This window comes from Vipera ursinii (genome assembly GCF_947247035.1).
Source record: "Vipera ursinii genome assembly, chromosome: 1".
Taxonomy (NCBI): Eukaryota; Metazoa; Chordata; class Lepidosauria; order Squamata; family Viperidae; genus Vipera; species Vipera ursinii.
The window spans coordinates 64,759,611-64,782,829 of NC_139512.1; the positions used below are offsets into that span (position 1 = coordinate 64,759,611).

Genomic DNA, 23,219 nt, shown 5'->3' on the forward strand with positions numbered 1-23,219 from the left:
AAGCTCCATACTTTTTTCTGCCTCTCCCGTCTTTCCTCACCGCTGCCTTGCACGATTCCCTTCTGGTCCGGAGACCATTACTGGATAGAACAGATGCAAAGAGAACATCTGGAAGTTTGTGACATGGTCATTGTAAGTACTCCTAGCCAGTTAAAATGTTTGTGCTTTTTTTTTAATTGAAAAAAAAGAAAAGAAGTTGGGCATTACTTGATAAATTTCAGGAACTAAATCTCTATGTGTACATTTCTGGCATGTCTGGTTTGGATATCGTAGATATTTTAGCCTTAGTGTTTTTGAGGTGGGGTTCGAATACAATTCTCTGAGCATCATTTTTCTCTGTTTTGCCACGAAAGTTGAAGTTCAGACGCAAACTCAAATTGATGCGGTTTCTAGCACATCCCGATGCCCTTTTTTTAAAACCAGGCAGATCTTGATTGTGGCCATGTTTTGATGCCAAGCATGACAACTTTGCAGGCTTTCGAACACTAAGAACCTCTCCTCTCATAACACTTTTTTCTCTAATCACATATGAGTTTGAAGCAGAAAAGTAATGTTCTGAAAATTGCAAGTATGTTCACATAATCTCTTTCCATCTAGCTACTTTTTTATCGATTTCACTTCTCTTTTCAATATATTAACACACTCTGTTATTTTAAGCATCCACGTTTTGTTTCGGGTTTTTAATTTGCATCGATAACTATCCTATCTAATGAAAGTACTTCTGCCCATGTTTTAAATAGGTTTTAAAAATCTTTACTTAAAAATCTTTATTTAAAACCTTGCTTCTTCCTCAGTAAAGCACAAGAGATGGAGGGGAGCTGTCTTCTTAAAATCAAAAAGGGATGTGTGTTTTTAGCTTGATTTTTTTGCAAATTCTTTCAAATTTTCTCTCCAAAACACTGAACATTACAAGACATGCTGTCCAACTCAACCAATATTAACACTTACCCTTCCCTGTTCAGCTACTTCCCCTCAATATATAAATTAAATAAATAAAATAAATAAATAAATTTATTTCAATTTCCCCTCTTTTTCCCCCAGTGCGCTATCCCTTCCCCTCCTTCCCCTTATCTCCATCCTGCCATTGTTTCCTCAGCCTTAACTATTTCTGCTGAAAGGAGAATATGTATGTGCATAACTGTGTTTTTGTGTCTTGGTGCAAGAGTGTGAGGATCAAATAAGATTTTTTTACTGTAGAGGGAATTCATGTTAATCAATAGTTAAGAATCCGGTATACTGAATTAACAGAAGTAGTCCTCAAGTTACGACCACAATTGACCCCAAATTTTATGTTGCTAAGTGAACCATTTGTTAAGTGCCCCATTTTATGACTTTTCTTGCTACAGTTGTTAAGTGAATCATTGCAGTTAAGCTAGTAACGTGGTCATTAAGTGAATCTGGATTCCCCATTGACTTTGCTTGTTGGAAGGTCACAAAACCTAATTACACAACCCCAGGACCCTGCAGCTGTCATAAATATGAAGCAGTTGCCTATCATCTGAATTTTGATCATGTGACCCTGGGGATGCTGCAATGGTTGCAAAAATGGTCATAAGTCATTTTTTTCAGTGCTGTGGTAACTTTGAATGGTCACTAAATGAACGGTTGTAAGTCCGGGACTACCTATACTGAGTGGGGCATTATTCTGAATTCCAGATCATTGTCTTTTCAGATAGATATAGTAGTCACTCCTGGTGGTATTTTTCAGTTTTTAATAAAATGGCCAATTAGAAGAAAACATTCAGGGATCAATCACCATTTTGTACGAATGCCTTAGACCAGTGTTTCTCAAACGTGGTAGCTTCAATTCCCAGAATTCCCCAGCAAAAGCCCAGGGTGAGAAACATTGCCTTAGGCAAGCACAGTTTGAGGTCAATTCAGCTGCTCTAATAGTTGGTCAACAGACAAAAACTGATACCAAAGGACTTTTCCTTTGATGGAAAATAGACTGGAGGACTATCCATCAGGAATGCTGCAGCTTTTACTGGGCATTATTATTGATACTACTGTTGTGGACACTAAGCTGATGTTGAACTTAATTACGGCAGCGAGACTTTTAGTAGCGCAATATTGGAAGAAGGAAGAACTGCCGACTATAGAAGAATGGACTCTAAAAGTTTCCAACCTGGCGGAAATGGCAAAGATCTCAGCGTACTTGAAAGACCAATCGCAACAGAGATATATTGTGGAGTGGAGAAGATGGATTGATTATATCCAGAATAAATATGGGACTAAAAAGTTTCATCCAGCATTTGAATAAGTATTGATGTGATATTTAAATTGCTTGTAGTTATTTTATAAGAGTTAAAGTGCGATAGATTTAATATCTTATTGTTGTTTGCATAAGGTAGACTATGATTGCTTGTATTTTTATACCCTGTATTGAGCTCTGGGAAGTCGGGGAGGGGGGAGGGGGAAGGGAGGGGAGGGGTTGGGGAGGGTTGGGGAGAGGGGAGGGGGTTGGGAGGGGTTTTGTCTTTTTTTTAAAAAAAATGTATTGTAAAACTTTTCAATAAAAAAAGGAATGCTGCAGCAACAGATTCCTGCACTAGACAAAAGGTTGGATCAGATGATATCTCAGGTCCCTTCCACCCCTTATACACAATGATACTATGAGATAGAGACAGCACAACACTGAACAAGAATAAGATGCTTGATAGTGGAATTATTCTGAACCAGTTTGGGTTGGCTCAAACACTCTTCTCTTTTGTTAACACCAACTCTAGAAACAAATGAAGGTAAGATTGAGCAGAAGTCAGCAGCTACTGAAATGGGAATGCAGGGAAAAGATGGAGGTGAAGCAGAAGTAGATTTAAAAAAGGCATGGAACAGGGGGGGAAAACCCACGTAATGCAGGGTTTCCCTAACCTGGTGTCCTTTCTGGCATGGGCAATTGTTGGAGGTAAATGAGAGCGCTACTTACAACATATCTGAAGACCGCCAGGTTATGAATGGCTGCTGCAGACCCCAAATAGTCCAAAGCAGGTAATAGGAAGACAAAGAGCAGCTGAGGATGGATGCAAACATGAGATTATGGAAGAAGAAAAGATAAAGCACCAGCAGGGATCAAAGCAAGAGTCCATGTTGTTGACAAGAGACAGGAAATAATTTTAAAGGCAGGGATCATGATCTTTACAGGATGGGAAGTCAATACCAGGAAAAGGCACTTTTGCAAATATTTTCATTGGCAGATCTATAAACAAATCCACACTTTACACATCATCATGGTACAAAAATATTGGATCTGCTTCAAGAAGAAGAAACAAAATCTGAGAACTAGTGTGAGTTCCATGCCCACAAACTAATGAGATACACCCACTCACTACATTCCCGCCAGTTGACTCTCCTTTGCATATTTTTTACCACAGTTCACCCTTTCTTTTTGTTTTGTAATATTTTATAATATTCAAATTTGCCATTGCCACAGTTTGTCCTTGTGTTAAGCATTGATTTTTTGTTTGTTTGTTCCTTTCAAGGGCCAAACTGCTAGAGAAACAAATATTTTATTCATAAACACTTTGTTTAAAGCATGGGCAAAAATATCCTTCTGCTTCTAATCTTTTAACAAGTTTTTTAAAAAATCTGTCTTTCTCAATGCATACTTCTCATAAGGAGACATATGGAGCCCAAAACGTCAGAATGAGACAGTTAACGAAACAAAAAATCTCAAAAATTAAAAATATAAATATTTAATTAGTATTAATGTTGAGATAATGCTGAGAAAATCTTTGGAAGGTGCCTGCTAGAAACAGATAAAGGCCAGAAGTCAGGTGTAACAATGAAGTCTCCATTAATTCAGCCTCTTTTGTCAGCAGCTACGATGACTCAGTTACTAAATCTAGAAAATGAGTTAAACAGTGCTGGCCGCAGAGAAATTCCTGCTAAGCTCCTACCTTTCTCAGGCACAGTTGTACAGACAAGAATGCCCTGAACCATTTTTTCCCCTATGCCTAATTAAAACAAAAAACTTGCCAGCAGTCCCAAATGAAACATTTTTTAATTGATTGTGACTTGCTTCGAGGCAGAGTTCTTTCTCATAATTCCTTGGAGTTGTGTTGCATCATACAAACTAATCAAAATTAATAAAGGCAACTTTTTAAAAGGGGATAGTGTAGGAGACAAGAAACATGTTGCCAAAAAACAACAATAACAACCCCACAACCCTACCACAGAAGGCCAGAGAAACAGTCCTTGGGGGTGGGAGAGGACAATAAAACTTCTGATTCTGTTTAGTTGTACAGTACTGCATTAACAACAACACCTTTAAAGGAGTGTCTCTTATTTGCCTCCCGTACTGCTGCAGAAGCCAGGAAGAATGTAACAGTTTATGTTTTTCCTCCTTCTTGCCTCACAGCTGTAAACTTTTATTGGTCAATATATACAGCTCTCAATTACAGCTCATTTTCTACAAAACCCTCCCAGAAGCCCTCAAGCATTATCTCAGCCAGATCTAGGGGCCAAGGCTGGAGACTGGAGTCAGGTCTCCTGGATTCTGTTGACATGCCACTCTCATACTGCAAAAATAAACTGCCTCCATTTTTTATAGACTCCCAGTCTATTAAGTAAAAGCCTGGGAGCCACAAGAAAGTCAAGAAGAAAACTGTTTACTTCTGCTTTTTTTTTCTAAAACAGAACAAACTCTTTGACTAACCATGATCTGATTTGCTAGAATTGCACTCATGCACCGCATGATTGTGATGCATTGTTACTTGAGATTAAGTCTGAAGTGATGAATTTAGCAGGCCTTGCTTTGAATAGGTACAATAAAATAAGCTATTCTGCTCCCTAGATCTTGTGAATATTTGTATTCAAAAACTTTGTTGAAGTTAGACAGCTATCACAAATTTAAATAAATTTGTAATTGGCTGAGAGGGAGAGTGAAGTCTGTCAACCTCCAAATGACTAAAAGAAGTTTCAGTGTGTAAATTAAAAGATGGGTGAGCCGCGCTCAGACATACTACAGATGGAGTATTACTGTGTCATAATAGACTTTAATATGCTCTTACTGTACACCAAAAGTGCTGTAGAAATCATTTAAAAATATTTTCCAGTATTTGATCCTTTGTACTTCTATCTTCAGATGATAACAACAACAAGAAGTTGGAAGGGATCTTGGAGGTCATCTAGGCCAACCCCATGCTCAAGCAGGAAACCCTATACCACTTCAGACAAATGGCTGTCCAGTCTCTCTTTAAAAACTTCCAGTGTTGGAGCATTCACAGCTTCTGGAGGCAGGTTGTTCCACTGGTTAATTGTTCTAACTGTCAGGAAGTTTCTCCTTAGTTCTAGGTTGCTTCTCTCCTTGATTAGTTTCCATCCGTTGCTTCTTGTCCTGCCTTCAGGCGCTTTGGAGAATAGCTTGACTCCCTCTTCTTTGTGGCAGCCCCTGAGATATTGGAACACTGCTATCATGTCACCCCTAGTCCTTCTCTTCATTAAACTAGACATACCCAATTCCACCAACCGTTCCTTATACGTTTTAGCCTCCAGACCTCTAATCATCTTTGTTGCTTTTCTCTGTACTCTTTCCAGAGTCTCAACATCATTTTTACATCATGGTGACCAAAACTGGATGCAGTATTCCAGGTGTGGCCTTACCAAGGCATTGTAAAGTGGTATTAATACTTCACGTGATCTTGATTCTATCCCTCTGTTAATGCAGCCTAGTACTATGTTGGTTTTTTTGGCAGCTGCAGCACACTGCTGGCTCATATTTAAGTGATTGTCCACTAGGACTCCGAGATCCCTCTCACAGTTACTAGTATTGAGCAAGGTACCACCTATGCTATACCTATACATTTAGTTTTTCTTGCCTAAATGTAGAACCTTGCTTTTTCACCATCAAATTTCATTTTGTTAGGTAGCACCCAGTGTTCAGGTCTGTCCAGATCCTCCTGTATCTTAAGCCTGTCTTCTGGAGTGTTGGCCATTCCTGCCAGCTTGGTGTCGTCTGCAAATTTGATGAGTTCCCCATCTATCCCCTCATCCAAATTGTTGATGAAGATGTTGAAGAGCACTGGGCCCAGAACAGAGCCCTGGGGCACCCCACTACACACTTCCCTCCATGTAGATGCAGTTCCATTGAGGACCACACACTGAGTACAGCTGGTCAGCCAGCTACGAATCCATCTGGTGGTGATGCTGTCTAACTCACATTTTTCTATCTTATCAAGTAGTAGTTTGTGATCTACTTTATCAAATGCCTCACTGAAGTCCAAGTAAATTATATCCACAGCATTCCTCTGGGCCACTAGTTTTGTCACTTGGTCAAAGAATGCAATAATATTTGTCTGGCATAATCTGTTTCTGACAAACCCATGTTGGCTTTTAGTAATGACTTTGTTTGCCTCTACGTGTTCGCTGATTTGTTGTTTGATTATCTTTTCCAGAATCTTCCCAGGTATTGAGGTCAGGCTGATAAGTCTGTAGTTTCCTGGATCTGTTTTTTTCCCTTTTTTGAATATGGGAACTACTTCAGCTCTCTTCCAGTCCTCTGGTAGTTCCCCAGTGCTCCAGGATCTTTGAAAAATATAGTTCAGTGGTTCTGAGATCACATCTGCCAGCTCCTTGAGAACCTTGGGGTGTAATCCATCTGGTCCTGGTGATTTGAACTCGTCTAGGCTGGACAGGTGCTCACTTACCATTTTCTTGTCTATCTTGTGTTTTTATTTTTTATGGCACTGTTTTTGATAGGTTGGACTGTTTTTACCTTTGTGTAAAGACAGATGCAAAAAACGAGTTAAATAGTTCTGCTTTCTCCCTCTTGCTTGTCACCTTCTTGCCACTTTCCCCCACTAATGGACCAATCATTTCCTTAACTTTTTTCTTGTTTTTTTACAATAGGAGGTTTATGTCTGTTGTTACCTAAAATTAAAAATTAAACCACTGGCTGTTGGAAAAGTTATTCAGGTGCTATGATGTGTCTTACTTACAAAGATCAGAAAGAGTACAAGTCAGGGTATTTTCTATTACCTACAGAAATGAAAGTTGGAATTTAAGAGACCAGCATAGAAAGAGTAGTGATGCTTTTGAACTTTGATATTGAGAAGACTCCTGAGAATAAGGAATTAACAAATGAGTCATTGAACAAATCAACCCATAGCGTTCACTCAAGACACAAATAGCCAGTCTCAAATTATCCTTCCTCAGACACATTATGTGAAGAGGCCTAAACTGCTAGTCAAGGCAGAAGAAAACAGAGAATGACCAGCAGCATGGTGAATGGATTCAGTTACAGTAGCGATGGATAGGTTGTTAGAAGATCTGAAAGACCACAGTGCATGGAGGAAATCAATCCATATGGTCACCAAGAGTCGATATTGACTTGAAGGCACATAATTAATAAATCAATAATGGAATACTTGCAAACAGAAAATTATTAGGTAAACCAATTTCCTTTCTCACCTGCCCAACAGAGAGGAGAAATACAAATTATGCATGTCTTAGGTTTAACACAAATGCTAATCAACTGCAGGACAAACCAAATGTTTAACTGGAATCTGTGTTAAACATTGATTCCTAATTCATATATAGGCCCAAAGTCCAAGGAGCTGAAAATGAATCATAATTAATATTTTTTTAAAAAAAAATCCAGTTAGAGAAGGAGAAGCAAACATAAACTCAAAGCTTCATTTGGCTCACAGAGTCTCATACACATAAAATTAAATCCAGGCTTAACATTTCCTGTAAACATAGTTTCAATGGAAATGTAAACTTAAAAAAAGAATCAGATAAACTCCAAATATTTGTTATTGAAACTGATGTAGGGATTATGATACTGAACAAGGCCCAAGGAAATCCAAATTCAAGTCTACCTGTAACCAATATGATTCCTTTCTACTGAAGGTAGAAATATTGGTAAATTTTAGCTCTGTGTGTTACAGTGAAAGAATTTTTATCTCAGCCACGTAGGACTTCTTCAGGACACCAGGTGGAAAAGGCTGTTTTTAACCATTCATGCTCAGTGGATGGTCATCTGGTCATTTCAATAATTCTTCTACTAAAACAAAGTCATCTCTTTCCTCAACTATTTCTTCTATGTTCCAATTGGGCATCATATTCCTTGATCCGTTTTAATTAGGGCTGCAATCCTTAATAAAAGTATTGATTGGATATGTTACATTTTATCATGTTTCCCTGTTTGTTCTTATGGGAACACCTTCATGGAATAGGCATTGTTCTTTTCATTTACATAGGAAAGACCATCGGTCCTAAGACAATGTTCTTTCCTTTTTACACAATCTGATTGCTAACATACCTCTGAGGTGACACAATAAACAAATTACAGTTCTGGTCACCAATACTCTTCCAGAAAAGTACTGTGCAACACACCACTGTCTTTATCAACAGCTTGAGAGGGAAATGGCCAAAAGGAATATAAGCCACCAGCACAAACTTAGTAATAAGTTGAGTGGTAGCAGACTAAGTGTTTATGTTTAAAATAAGGAGTTGGTGCATATAGATATGAGAGAGAGAGAGAGAGAGAGAGAGAGAGAGAGAGAGAGAGAGAGAGAGAGAGAGAGACTGTCAGCTTGCATACACTCTCTCCTCCTTTATGCCACTTCATTATTTCAGCTGAAAAAGGAAGAGCTCCTCCTCTCTCGCCTGCCTCAGCTCAGCTCGTAGTAAAGAGGGACGCTTTTGTTTACCAACTCTCCCACATGCTTGGATGACACACGATGCTCCTACATTATTCCTGCTCTGCAGTGGTTCCTCACTGGCTCTGGGTGCCACAGCAACGCACACATCTTGCCTGAAGAAAAGGGAGGGGAAGATCCACATTTCGGTGGTTTGGTTTTTTTTTTTTTTTGGTTACAGCTTTTCTCCCCTGGGGCATTCTTGGACACATTTCCCAGACAAAGACATTGGATAGCTGCACTCCCCAGATGGAACGGGTCATGTTACAACCAGTTCTACAGCTTCCCTTCAGGACTCTTGACAGGAAAAACAAAGCCCTGTTAACCTTTGCCACTCTAAACAAAGTTAGCTACCCCAGAATTGACATTAGGGACAGATGCTGATGGAATGCTATCTAGGATGGGAAAAACATTGCCAGAAAGATTTGAGGGGAGAGGGAGCTGATTAATTCTTCTCTCACCCATCAACATATGGAGGAGTCCCTATATTTACCAAAAGCAAGAAGTTAGAATGGTACTCCAGTGCTTGAGGAATTGCTTTTATTTTAGTAAATCATTTCCCACATAGACACACACACACACACACTTTGGCAAAACTGTTCTTTTTTGATGAATGTAAAATCCGAGATATCACTCTTTCTGTAGAACCATTTGCCTCACCCCCACCCCCAAACACACTTCACACAAGCAAAGTTACATCCCAAAGATTGTGGGCAGAAGTCTGGGAGAAAGAGGGTGAAATGAATGAAAACGAAGCTGGGGAATGTAGGAAAAGCAACGGAGCAATCTGAACATCTGGCACTGCATGGAAATCTAGCCACAGTGAACATATACACACATCTTTTCCTACCCTGAGTGAATTCTGCATTTGCAAGACCTTGGCAGCTGCCGCAGAGTTCCTATATAGGAAATAGCAATGGCTGTAACTTAAACTCTAGCCCTCTGCAGCCATTGCCTAGTTTCATCCCCCGCATGACCCAGGGCCACAACAGCTTCCTGAAATGGTTGCAGGCTACTACTCCTGTTCAGTTGGAAACACCCACAATCAGGCAGTGAGACTTTCTTTGCTTGATTTATAGCCATTAAAACAGCTCCAAGGAATTTCTTATCTTCCACAAGTACATTCTTTTCATAGAAGCAGAAGTTTCCTTTACAAATATGGCAGACTTCATTATGGATCTCATTGGCCCCTAACCAAAGCACTTGTCTTTAGAAAAGAAACAGAAACCCGCAGCAGTGATAAACTCCTGACTGCAATTCTTCTCAGCAGGAATGTAAAGTGGCCCGTGCTGAAATCAGATAAATCTTGGGAGGTTAAAATAAACTGGCTTGGGTGATTCCTGCTCTCCTGCAAAGCATTCTGAGAGATCTGCTTTGGATGGTTTCACACAAGGTAGGACAATCCACAAGCGTACCTTACAAATTAGTAGTGGGAAGTGGAGGCTGGTGGGGGTGAATAGAGAGAAAGGGGAGAGGGAAGGGAAGAAAAAAGCATCTAGGGTTCAAAGATAACTTCCTTGGAAAGATCCTCCTACTGAAAGACCCAGAGGAAAGAACAGATGCTCAGAACTTTGTAGCTGATTGGTTAGGTGTAGGATATTTTTCAAAATAGAAAAGTTTGTGGTGACCCTTGTGAGGACTCCTCCTACGCTACTTCTGCAAATCTTCCCTTGCAGAGAACTTTAATCAAGAAGTCTAACACAATACTCCTTTGACGATGGGTTGGCACCAAGATCTTCTTTGGGAAGATGCCAAAAGACACCTCGGAGTGCCAGTAGAGTTGGCAGCCCAAATTTAGCATCTCATCTTTGCTAGAAACTCAATGGCCATGTTCATACAAAATGTGATTTAAGAAAATCAATTAAAAACCTAGCAGATGCATTGACACAACATGCTAAGCTTGCTTAAGGTTCCTCCTGGGTTGGTTTAGACCTTATTTTATGTGGCTTAGTGTGCTAGATGTACCCAAACATTTCAGTTAATTTATGACTCTGCCTATTATGCAAACCTGGTTATCGATCTAACTTATTTTTAGGGTTACTATGTTATGTGAACACATCCACTAAGAAGCTTTAGTGGCAAGCCTTTCAATCAGTTTTGGGAGACTTACATCTATTTGCAATCCGGGGAAAATAGAATTAAATAGGGTTAGCTGGCTTTGAAAATGAGAAGTGTTTTGGATTATGCCTGTGTATAAGAGCAGCTTCTCCCTGCTCTTCACTTAAACAGCCTGCCTTTTTTCAGCTTTCCTTGTGACACAGCTGCTGCTTTAACAGTCACGTTAATGAATGGATAGCATATACTGTAGTGTAGCAGGAGCACTCCCCCCCCCCACAATTACAAGAAAGCCTGGAAAAACTCTGGCTGCTTTAAGACCAGAAAAGTGCTCTGTGTGTGTGCAAGTTTCAAAGTACTTGTTTTAAAACATTTCTGAAGCAAGCAGGGCCCCCGTACTAACTCTCTTTATTGTAACAATTATAATATAGACTATTTTTGTTACCTGGGAGAATTACACAGGTGCTTTGCACTGTTATTATTGCACTCAAAGCTTTTGATGAACAAGGACTATTGCCATGGCCTCTTGCTTCACCCATCACGCCATGTTAGTTTCTTTCATCTGTTTCACAAGACAGCACCAAAAGAAGAGGAAATCTCCAAAGTGATGGATACTTCAGAGCATTAGGGGAGGGAGTTGGATTATTCATGGTATTTGAGGCTGAACTACATTTCAGACTAGATGTCAAAGCATGAAATTTGGCTTCCTGGGGTTAAGATGATAGTATTATACTGGAAGCCTTGCTTTTTTTCTGCTATCCAGCTGATGGACTTAATCAACAGAAAATATTCTACCTTTTCATGACTAATGGAAACATAAGACCAGCCTCTTACAGCATCGAGGATGACTGAGAGGCCTTCTTCTTTCTCCTTCTCCTAACACCCCTGCTAAAGTGATAAATCTGAGGTAAATAGGTACCCATCAAAATATTTGCAGTTTCTAAATTGTCCTTGGGAGCAGAAGGCAAGGCTCAAAGTGGTAGATTGGTAAGCAGAAAGAAAATAAAAAGCATATACTGTATTTAAGAACCCTCCTCAGAAGGACTAAACCTGCCCACCGCTAAGAAAGATTTTTTTCATCTTAGCTTCATTGATTTCTCTTTACTTTGGTCAATAGTTTTAATAGAAGACATTCAGAAACAAATCTACTTCTTTCTTTATACTATAGCTCCCTGCAAACTTTATTTTTTGGGGGGTTCAGCTACAGCATAACTGAACAAAGGAAACCAACTTTACATTCAGAAACAATAATTATATTAGTATTTCTGTGAGGCAGAGCTACCTCTGTAAACAAATTACAATAGGACTGAATAAAGAATAACATAGATATATATATTTAAAAAAAGTCCCAGTTTTGAAACAAACTGTATATTGTCAATATTGACACAAAGCACATTCTAAGCATATTGGCAGTGATGGTGCAGAGGTTATACTACTTGGCTAATCAATATATTCATAAAGCCTTCTTCCAATGAATTAATTCTTACAGCTACCCCTACTTTACTTGCTCTTCAAACTGCCTACCCTCTGTAGATGAAGCCTGTGGAACTGATCTGCAATGCACTGCAACTTCCGTGCAATCTGAACTTCGGTACGCAATTCCTGCAGACTTTCCTGAGGTTCCTCCTGGAGATGTGGATTCAATGTGAAACCAACTGGTTGGACATGTAAACGGTATCCAGCGTTTCCTGCCAAATATCATAGAAGAAGGTGTTTATATCATAATATGGTACAAGATCTTTTTTGCCATCAACAGCATGACATTCGACAATTTTTTTTGTTAATTGTTGTGCCTCTGAGTTAGCATTGACTGCCTGGATTAAGCCCTTCAGTTTCTTAGCAAGATTTTCAGAAGTGGGTTTGCCATTGCCTGATTCGTAGGGCTGAAAGAGAGTAACTGGCCCAAGGTCAACCAGCTGACTTTGTGCCTAAGACAAGACTAGAATACATAGGCTTCTGGTTCTTAGCCTGGCACCTTAGCCACTACACCAAACTGCTTCTTTTAAATAATATAATTGAACTCTAATTTGGCATATTATACTCATGGCAACTAATATGATTTTAATCAACATTTAATTTAGTTTTGTTTTTGCATTTATGCCCCACCTTTCTACCGGGGGTTAAAGCTGGCACTCCCCTCATTTTTCTTTCACAACAATCTTCCATGAGGAAGATTGGACTGAGAGGAAGTAACTAGCTCAAATTTACCAGGGATCTTATGCCAAGTCCCAATTCAAAACCATAACACACTGATGCCCTAATAGGAATTAAATTTGAATTGCAGTTAGTTACCAATTAATTTGAGAAGACGACAACTTAGATTACTTTTCTTCTAAATTATTATTGCAGATGCTACTATTGGTCTATAAGGAATGAGAGCCTATAGCACATTCTAGAAATGTCAACTGAGAGCAATTCATTCATTAATTCTGCATTTAAGATGCAAACCATTAATATATTTTTCATTCATCATCTTCCTTTTGTGCTAACTTGAACTCTTTTTGGATAAACAGGTATTCCTTAACTTATGACTACAATTAAGCCCAAAATTTATGTTGCTAAGCGAGACATTTTGCCCCCTTTTATGACCTTTCTTACCACAGTTGTTAAGTGAAATGTTGCAATTGTGAAGTTAGTAACACGGTTGTTAAGTGAGTCTGGTTTACCCATTAACTTTGCTTGTCAGGTTGCAAAAGATGATTACATGATCCCAGGACACTGCAACCGTCATAAATAGTTGCCAAGTGTCTGAATTTTGATCATGTGACCATGGGGATGGTTCAACGGTCGTAAGTGTGAAAAATGGTCATAGGTCCCTTTTTTCAGTGCTGTTGTAACTTTGAATGGTCACTAAATGAACTATTGTAAGTCGAGGACGACCTGTATTAGGAAGATTGTTTCTAAGTGACTTGGCACCAAAATCCAATGGAAGGTTTCATTGCTGCCAAATGTTGGTGACCAAAGACAAACTCTCTAAAACAGGAGTCTTCAAACTCGGCCCTTTTATGACTCATGGACTGAGGAATTCTGGGAGTTGAAGTCCATGAGTCATAAAAGGGCCGGGTTTGAAGACCCCTGCTCTAAAAGAATGCAAATGACCAGCTGCCTGTAAGGAGTATAGATCCTTCCATTCCCCACCACGCAGTCAGAGCTGAAGAAGCTTCCTGGATGAGAAGTGAAAGGTCTTCGAAGAGAAACAAGGAAGTCCAGTTGCCTCATGAAAAAGCACCTTTGGGACAACCGTGACCTGGATGACTGAGAATCTCCACAGACAAAGACAAGACAACACATATATGTCTTGAGGTGCTGGCTGCCCAGTCCTGCTCTAAGTAAAATACACTGAGCATGACGCAGGACCTCCCTGTATCTGTTTCAAGCAGACCCAGGCAAAAGGTTCTGAGATAACTATCTGAAGCGGCAATTGCTGCTTTGCTCAAAAACGGCACAGTTCATTAAAAAAAAGGGGGGAACAGGTTATATCTATCGTTCGTTGCCTTTTTTTTTTTCACCGCAGACTAAGGAGCAAGTATGATTCTTACCATAAAAGAGTCTCTGAGGCTCTTCAGTGACTCCACAAGGTAACATGATATCCTGGCTGGAAGAGGATGCATTGAGGGTCTGTGTTGCCTTGTCCTGTTGTCTGGCATGCTTGCTGCCTGGGCCACAACAGTGTGCAAGTGGGAAGAGCTGGAACCTGCCCAGGAGGCAGTTGTAAGATTTGCTTTGGGTGAAAATGCCACGAAAGGCCATCTTGCTGGACTGACTGACCAGTTCACAGTCATCCGAGTGGAACACATCATCATCTAGGCCATTCAAATGGGAAAAATCATCTTCCAGGTAAACGGGGGGATCCATTTCCCCTGCAAAAAATATAATTAATAAGAATAATAACAATATTACAAAGCTAGATAATACACTATTGAATAGCAGAGTAAAAACATACAAGCATTTCATTTGTGCTACCACACAAAGCTATTTCTGAATGCTGTCTGGGGAATAAAAGATAATTGGTTAGTGAAGGAGGCCCTCTGACCGAGTTCTCCCTTCTTCTTTAAAACAAAATTCTGAAGCAAATGGGAAACAAAATGCCATTTGAAGTTCAGACTGTTTACAGTCTGGTCAGCCCTATGAAGAAAGTTAAAGGGGGAAAAAATAACTTCCAGGAAAATTATTTTAGAATGCAGAGGCTATAAACCACACTAATACTTTAACAAGCAAAAATCTCTCAAAAAATACTGTTCTGAATTCTCTACGCAGTTTTGAGAATTTGTAATGTACGGTATCTGAAAACATTGATTAATGTTTGTTAATCTAAATAATAGAGCCAGGGAATCCTGGGACTGAGTGTGCTACTCAAATTTACTAGGAAATACATCCAGGTACAGCTGGTTTTTGCCATTTTAATGCAAAAAGTTCTATGAGTTTGTCTTGAAAATGAACTACTTAAAGTTCTAAGTCTGTGCCATCTTAAATTTAGAATGGGGAGAAATACCTCCCATGTCCATAGGAGAACTAGAATAAATATGTATCTCTTTCTTTCTCTCTCTCTCTCTCTCTCTCTCTCTCTCTCTCTCTCTCTCACACACACACACACACACACACACACACACACACATGCACACATTCTCATTTTAAAAATTCTGCAGTACAAAATGCATAGAAAAATAAAATTTAAGGGAAAGTGTGCAATATATCTCTCTGTATCCATATAATGTATATGAATGCCTCTCTTGTGCATCTGTGTATATATAAACCCTACATGGCATAGGCCAGGCTACTTATGAAACCGGCTTCCCCCAGTCACATCAGCCCATCCCACATGTTCAGGCAGGATCCCACCAGAATTTACACTGGTGGGATCTAGGAAGAGGATCTTTTCTACCGCTACCCCTGCACTGTGGAAGATCTTGCCCTCAGAGGTAAGGAAAGCCCCCAATGTCTTGGCCTTCTGGAAAGGGGTCAAAACATGGCTGTGCAGCCTTGTGTATGGCACACAGGGGCCCAGCCAACCATGGGGGCTGGTTGGCCCCATGGGAACCTTCTCGCCTGTATTAACAACTACTAACTTTTCTATCTTGGAACTGTCCATCTTTTGCAATTTTATGTTTATATTTTTTTAAAAAAAATAATCTTAAATCATTCAGTTATTAATGCTTCATTTCATTCATTAAATTGTACAGCCCTCACAGCCCTTCTCTGAAGGAGATGGGCAGTTAAGAAGTGGCGTGGGACTAGGTCAGGGGTAGGCAACCTCGGCTCTTTTATGACTCATGGACTGACTCAGGAATTCTGGGAGTTGAAGTCCATGAGTCATAAAAGAGCCGAGGTTGCCTACCCCTGGACTAGGTTATTTAAAGACTGCCTTTCCCCATTTACATCAGCTCGCCCCATCAGATCTAGCAGAGAAGCATGCTGCAGATATCATTGGTCAGGGATCTACATTTGGTGAATCCCAGGGCATAAGCCTGCTGTGGTGCCTGGCTCATGGAACATCCTTTTTCCCAAAATAAGATTGGCCCCATCCCTTTTGAGATTCCATAAGACCCTCAAGACCTGCTTATATGAACAGACCTAGGGCTCTTATGGGACCAGAGACCTGTTTAGATAGCTCCATTACTGAGAGGGCCATTTCTTATTTTTCCTCCACTTTGATTATGTTTTTAAGGATATTTATTACTAAGGGGTTGTTTTTATATTTTATATTCACTGTTTTCATATTTTTATTATCTATTGTTGTATGCCACCCAGAGGTAACTTGGTGAGACGGGCAGCTATATAAGTTTGATAAATAAATAAACTCCCAGAGACAAACACATTGTATGTTATATCCAGAAGCACAGGGGATTTAGGCTGAGAAACTGGTAGAAATTAATCATTGTAGCTGATCTTGACAAAAGTGTTCACACCTAGCTGACCCAGTCAACACCTGATAAAGAAGAAACAGTGCAGTTCCAGGCACAGCTATGGGACAACCCAAATAAATACAACTAGAATGCATAAAGGAGGTGAACAGGAATAAAAGGAGGCAAATGAGAATAAAAAAAGAAGTTAAAACGAAAGCAGTAACAGCAGATGTAGTGGGAAAAGGGCAAGAATGATCAAGAACTGGTCAGCATCAGGTGAAGGTGAATTGCATGGTTTTGGATTGAAACATTTGACTGGTCAACACTTACCTGTTGCCAAGCAGTTTAATAACATACTACAAGGAGGTGAAACTGAAGATTTGTTAACATCTGGCAAAATCTACCTGATAATGAAAGATCCAACTAAAGCAACTCAGAGCACATAAATTGCTACTGCTAAGCTTGTAAGCCGCCCTGAGTCTTCAGAGAAGGGCGGGATATAAATGGAATTAAAAAAAATTAATAAACAAGCAAGCACGAGGCAACTACAGGCCAATTACCTGCTTACCAACAACTTTCAAATTGCCAACTGGTGTGGTAGCTGATGAAGTCCAGCAGCATTTAGTTAAAAACAAGCTCTTTCCACCTGAGCAGGGAGGAAATTGCCCACACAGCAAAGGAACAAAAAATGAGCTCCTAATTGATAAGAAGGTTTTGGAACATTGCAAGAGAAGAAAGACCAACTTGAATGTAGCTTAGCTTAATTACAAGAAAACATTTGACTCCCTACCGCATGATTAGATAATCAAGTGCCTAGAAATAACAAGTCAGTAGAAGCATCAGAAGCTTTGTACAAAGATCAATGGCACAATGGAAAACACAGTTGCCAGTCAATGGTGATAAATTGGGAGAATTTAATTTCAAGAGATCCATCTTTCACGGACACTCAGTCTTACTACCAGTGTTTGTCATTGCTCTGATTCCTCGGTCAATATGGAACAAGTCAGACCATGGCTATCAAACATTAAAAACATCTCCCACCTCTTTTCCATGGAGGTTCAGAGGCTGTCTGAAAAACAACTGCTGAAATAGAACTGCTGCTCAACACTGTCCATATATGCAGCCAAGATTTTGAAATGGAGTTTGGATAGGACAAATGTACTGCTTTCACCATCAACAGGGGAAAATAGTGAAAACTGAAGGAATCAAAATGCCCTATGGAAATAACAATAGTCTGGATGAAAACCATTACTACAAATACCTGGGTATCCTTCAACCTGACTGTATCAAGCACGGTGAAATCAGGAAGAAAGTTAGAAGTCAATATATCTAGACAGTAAAAGTTTTAAACACCAAAGTCAGTAGAAGGAATGCCATCAGGACAATTAGCACCTGGGAAACTCCACTCATCAAATACACAGCTGGAATAGTGGCCTGGACTCAAGCAGAAATAAAAACCCAGGATAGGAAAACAAGAAAAATAATGAAAATGGATCATGGCCTTCATCCATACAGCAATGTTGACAGACTCTATGTACCAAAGAAAATGAGTGGGTGTGCAATATTGCCAGTACACCAGACAGCTGAAGAAGAAAAAGGGGAATTGGAAGAATACCTAAAGGACAATGAAGAATGGAATGGAATGGAATGGAATGGAATGGAATGGAATGGAATGGAATAGAATAGAATAGAATAGAATAGAATAGAATAGAATAGAATAGAATAGAATAGAATAGAATAGAATAGAATAGAATAGAATAGAATAGAGCTGGAAGGGACCTTGGAGGTCTTCTAGTCCAGCCCCCTGCTCAAGCAGGAGAACCTATACCATAACTGAACCTAGTATACCAAGAAAGCTGACTGAGACCTGGAGAAACTAAATTGGCCTACAAGAAAGACCAAATGGAAAAAGAGAAGAGAGATATGGCTAGACAAAACATAACATGGTCAGTACATTAAAAAAAAGCAGGCAAAGCAGACCTCGCAATGGCTAAGAGCATGAAAATTGAAGAAAGAGACAGAGGGGCTAATTCTGGCAGCACAAGACCAAATGCCTTACAAAGCCAGAATTGAGAACAACAGATTGCAACAGACAGCAAGTGCACCCTCTGCAAAGAAGCCAAAGAAATAATGGACAATCTAGTTAAGACAGACTAAAAATAATGGCATGATACAGTAGCCGCAATGGTGCATTGGAATATCTACAAGAAATACCTTTTACATCCAAGCAAGAACTGGTGAGACCACAAAATAGACAAAACCATAGGAAATGAAGAACTAAAGTGCTCTGCGACCTTGAATACAAACAGATAAACATCTACCACACTACACCTCATATATAACAATTGTTGATAAGAAAGATGAAAAAAAAGTCTGGATCCTAGACATGGCAATACCTGGAGATAGCAGAAGAGAAAAGAACTGGAGAAAGTCACAAAACATAAAGACCTGCAAATAAAAGTAGAACAATTGTGGCAAAAGTAAGCAAAGCACCAACAGTAATAGTCCCAAAACCAGCTGAACACTATCATCTCTGACAAACTCACCAGTCAACCTCATAAGGCAGCTTTATGTGGAACAGCTTACATCCTGTGACTGTACCTTTAACACCATCATCTTGTTCCAGGTTCTTAGAAAGAACTTGATAGGTGGGTAAAAACGCCAAATCCAGCCTAAACATCTGGCTGACTATGCAATGAACCATTATAATTTATTAAATTTGTATGCTGCCTGATTCCCAGTGATTCTTTTATAGCAAAAGGCAATAATCTCTCCTAATGGCCATTGAAGAGACATCACACAGTTCTCATCCTTATTAATGACTTCCACACACAAAAAGTGATTTTAAATTGTCTTTAGGAAAGGAGAAGTCTTGTTTCCTTTTTGCCCACCAAAACGTTTTTCTTTGCCAGTGTGTTTCACACAACAGTCAATTCCATCTGCTTGTTTCAGCTATGTTATCCTTTTCCCCCCACCACCACCAGCAAATGTGATTTAATGTTAGGGTTACTGATTGATGGTTGACAGTTATCTCTATGAATTTATGCATCCGTGCTATAAACACAAGGATGCTGCACCAACTGGCAACGCCCACAGCAGGACATGAGATTTTGACATTAGTAATGGGCAAAAAAAAAAGGAACAAGAAGATTAAAAAAATTTTTTTTGAAAACAGCCAATCATAGAGAAAGGAGAAAAGGGCTCAGATCTATTTCTAGCAGATAAAGAAAAAGAAAAAAAGCACTGTTGGCAAGCCTGATAGTAGAATGAGCTTTGCTGGGACTCATCTGTTCTGCAGAAAGATAAAGGACACAACAGCACAGAGTCCAGGGCCAGAAGATGCTGCCAAAGGAAGGAGAAGAAGTGGTATCTCTCTGCAGGGAGTCCTGCTCTGCAAGCTTCTCCAATATAGGGAACGGTTGCTGGAATTGGGTATGTGTAGTTTAATGAAGAGAAGGGTGAGGGGTGACATGATAGCAGTGTTCCAATATCTCAGGGGCCGCCACAAAGAAGAGGGAGCCAAGCTAATTCTCCAAAGCACCTGAAAGCAGGACAAGAAGCAACAGACGAAAACTAGTCAAGGAGAGAAGCAACCTAGGACTAAGGAGAAACTTCCTGACAGTTAGAACAACTAACCAGTGGAACAACCTGCCTCCAGAAGTGGTGAATGCTCCAACACTGGAAGTTTTTAAGAGGAGACTGGACAGCCATTTGCCTGAAAGGGTATAAGGTTTCCTGCCTGAACAGGGGGTTGGACTAGAAGACCTCCAAGGTCCCTTCCAACATCATCATCATCATCATTATTATTATTATTATTATTATTATTATTATTATTATTATTATTATTATTATTATTATTTACCTGACTTTGCCCTGGAATTTCACTTGAACTGCTTCATGAATCTCAAGAATCAGACGAGGGTCAGAAGACTGAGGAAATCGAGCTTTCTCCGGACACTTCTTAATGCCATATTGCATTACCTATTTACCGTATATTTATTCACATGTACGGCTACATAAATATAAATGGTGTCTGTTTATGTACTGGAAAGATTTAGAGATAGTCCTCAACTTGAAAACAGTTCGTTTAGTGACCGTCGAAAGTTACAACGGCACTGGCAAAAGTGACTTATGGCCATTTTTCACACTTAACCACCGTTGTAGCATCCCCATGATCACGTGATCAAAATTCGGACGCTTGGCCACTGGCTCATGCCTATGACCATTGCTGAGTCCAAAGGTCACGTGATCACCTTTTGCAACCTGGGGAAGGCAGATTCACTTAACAACCGAGTTGCTAACTGATGAACTGCAATGATTCACTTTGCAACTGTGGTAGGAAAGGCCGTAAAATGGGCTTCACTTAGCAAATGTCTCACTTAACAACAGAAATTTTGGGCTCAATTGTGGTCGTAAGCTGAGGACTACCTGTACGTAGATATCTGCAGTTTGTACTATGCTTCTGTAGACTGCAACATTCGGTAGCTCTTGTTGGAGTGTGTATTTCCTCTTTATAAAATATCTTGGTACTGCCTTTGAGGATAAACTATTCTCAGGATGGTTTGCAAAGTTAAAAGAAATGGGAAAAGCACAGTGTACCAAAATTAGAGTTATGATTGGCTGTTTTCAAAAAAAAATATTTTTTAAGCAAGTATAGGTAGTCCTCAACTTGCACCCATTCATTTAGTGACCATTCAAAGTTGCAACAGCACTGAAAAAAGTGACTTATGACTGTTTTTCATGCTTGCAGCATCCCTTGCAGCAATCCCCATAGTCACGTGATAAAAATTTGAATGTTTGGTAGCCGGTTCATATTTATGACGGTTGCAAGTCCTAGGATTACACAGTCACCTTTTGCACCCTTCTAATAAGCAAAGCCAGATTCACTTAACAAGCGTGTTACTAACTGAAAAACTGCCACGATTCACTGAACAACTATGGCAAGAAAGATTGTAAAATGGGGCAAAACTCACTTAATGACTGTCTTGTTAAGCAACAATTGTGGTCATAAGTCAAGGACTACCTGTATTACTTTGGGTAGCTATTTAAACTGGGCTGCCAAAATCCAGATGGCAATAATGGATAGCAAAGAGATACTGAAAACTAGTTCCTCAATGCTGCTATTTAGTGATGACCTGGATTTTGGCAGCCCAGATAACAGCACTGCAGTATTAAAATACTGTAAGTATTGTTTGAAACAACAGCAATAACTCTAGTCTCTAAAATAAAGATGGGAGACTGTTTCTTAAAGAACAGAATGAAATGTTCAGTTCTTTCAAGGGCTGTTCTATCATATTCACCAACCATTCCTTGGTATTGCCCAATCTTTGAAGTCACATTTTTTTGAATGTGAACAGTGCCAGGGCCCAGATGTAAGATCAAGTAGAGAAGGAAGTGGTTTACAGTTTTTGGGTTGGTGATTAATTTTCCCATTAACTGGATTTTGGAAGCTCACCTTGTGCAATCTCACTTTATAGTAAGACGAAAATCCTGGTCAGCAAACCTGTTCAATCAGGCCTACTAAAGAACAATAGGAGTGACTTGACTTCAGAATTGGCTTAGTCAATGCCGGTGCAAAATTATTTTTGCAGAACTTTTTAAGGTGTGTAACAAGTGCACTAAATCTAAGCATAAGATCTAAAACCTTACTGAATTAAGAAACAAAACAGTATATAAACTCAGTTATCTAGCTTCTAGATAATAGCGAGTATAGTGATAATAGCGAAGAATGCAGTTGTTTAGAAAATTTCTAACAAAATTTATAACCTCAAACAAATGCTATACCGGGATCCGTGGCCATGTCTTCGCTGAGCGTACAATTTTAATGACATCCATTCAGGCAAGGTACAGGCAATTTCTGCCCCACTGAATTGTTGTTGTTGTTAGTTACGAAGTCGTGTCCGACCCATCGCGACCCCATGGACAACGTTCCTTCCTCCAGGCCATTGAATTACATTTAAAGGAAAAAATGTTTTTTAAAAGGTGGCTCTTGCATCAATAACCAGTCTGCCCACAACAGAGCATGTAAACTATGTAACTCCATGTCCAATCATAGTAACCACCATATAACTATCCCTTGGCAAAGAGGGTTAAATGTACAGCTCAAAAGGTGGCATGGGATGGCATGGATTTATTTCTCTCACCCCATGCCAAGTTCCTGGTTGGAGTGGGAAGTGAAAAGAACATCCCAAAGTAAGCCAACAGCAAACCCCTTCCACATCGTACTATACCAGGGTTAGGCAACCTTGGCTCTTTTATGACTCGTGGACTTCAACTCCCAGAATTCCTGAGCCAGCATGGCTCAGCTTGGAAACTTCTCCCTTTCCCCTCAGCATGGCTGGCTCAGGAATTCTGGGAGTTGAAGTCCACGAGTCATAAAAGAGCCAAGGTTGCCTACCCCTGTACTACACCAAGAAAACTGCACAGAAATACTCATGTAAGTCACTATAATTGAGCTTGACTCTGAGATCATATTATGCATTCTCAAGAGCTTATATGAAGAAAGTCTGGCAAGCAGAAACAGGGTTTTAAAAAGTGTTTTTCATAACAGAACATGCTGCACAAAAAAGGAGGCACTTCGCAAAACTAGTGTCTCTTGAGCACATCTGGCAATGTGCTCAATTTATACTTTCACTCTAGCACCCGAAAGCACGGGGATAGATAAGCAAAGGAAACTCTGCTATTT

General features: G+C 39.7%; 1 protein-coding gene across 2 annotated transcripts in view; it reads right to left on the reverse strand.

The window, feature by feature from the left end:
- The window catches only part of BMF (Bcl2 modifying factor), a 45,241-nt gene that overhangs the window by 16,240 nt on the left and 5,782 nt on the right, over positions 1 to 23,219 (reverse strand). The window contains exons 2-4 of one of the 2 annotated variants that reach the window (XM_083349411.1): positions 22,319 to 22,469; positions 14,231 to 14,551; positions 12,216 to 12,379 (exon numbers count right to left, since the gene is read on the reverse strand). In XM_083349411.1, the coding sequence (XP_083205537.1) occupies positions 12,216 to 12,379; positions 14,231 to 14,551; positions 22,319 to 22,334 (501 nt within the window). In that variant the 5' untranslated portion in view covers positions 22,335 to 22,469. The remainder of the gene's footprint in view (positions 1 to 12,215; positions 12,380 to 14,230; positions 14,552 to 22,318; positions 22,470 to 23,219) is intronic. The other variant, XM_083349412.1, reaches the window with a different exon arrangement.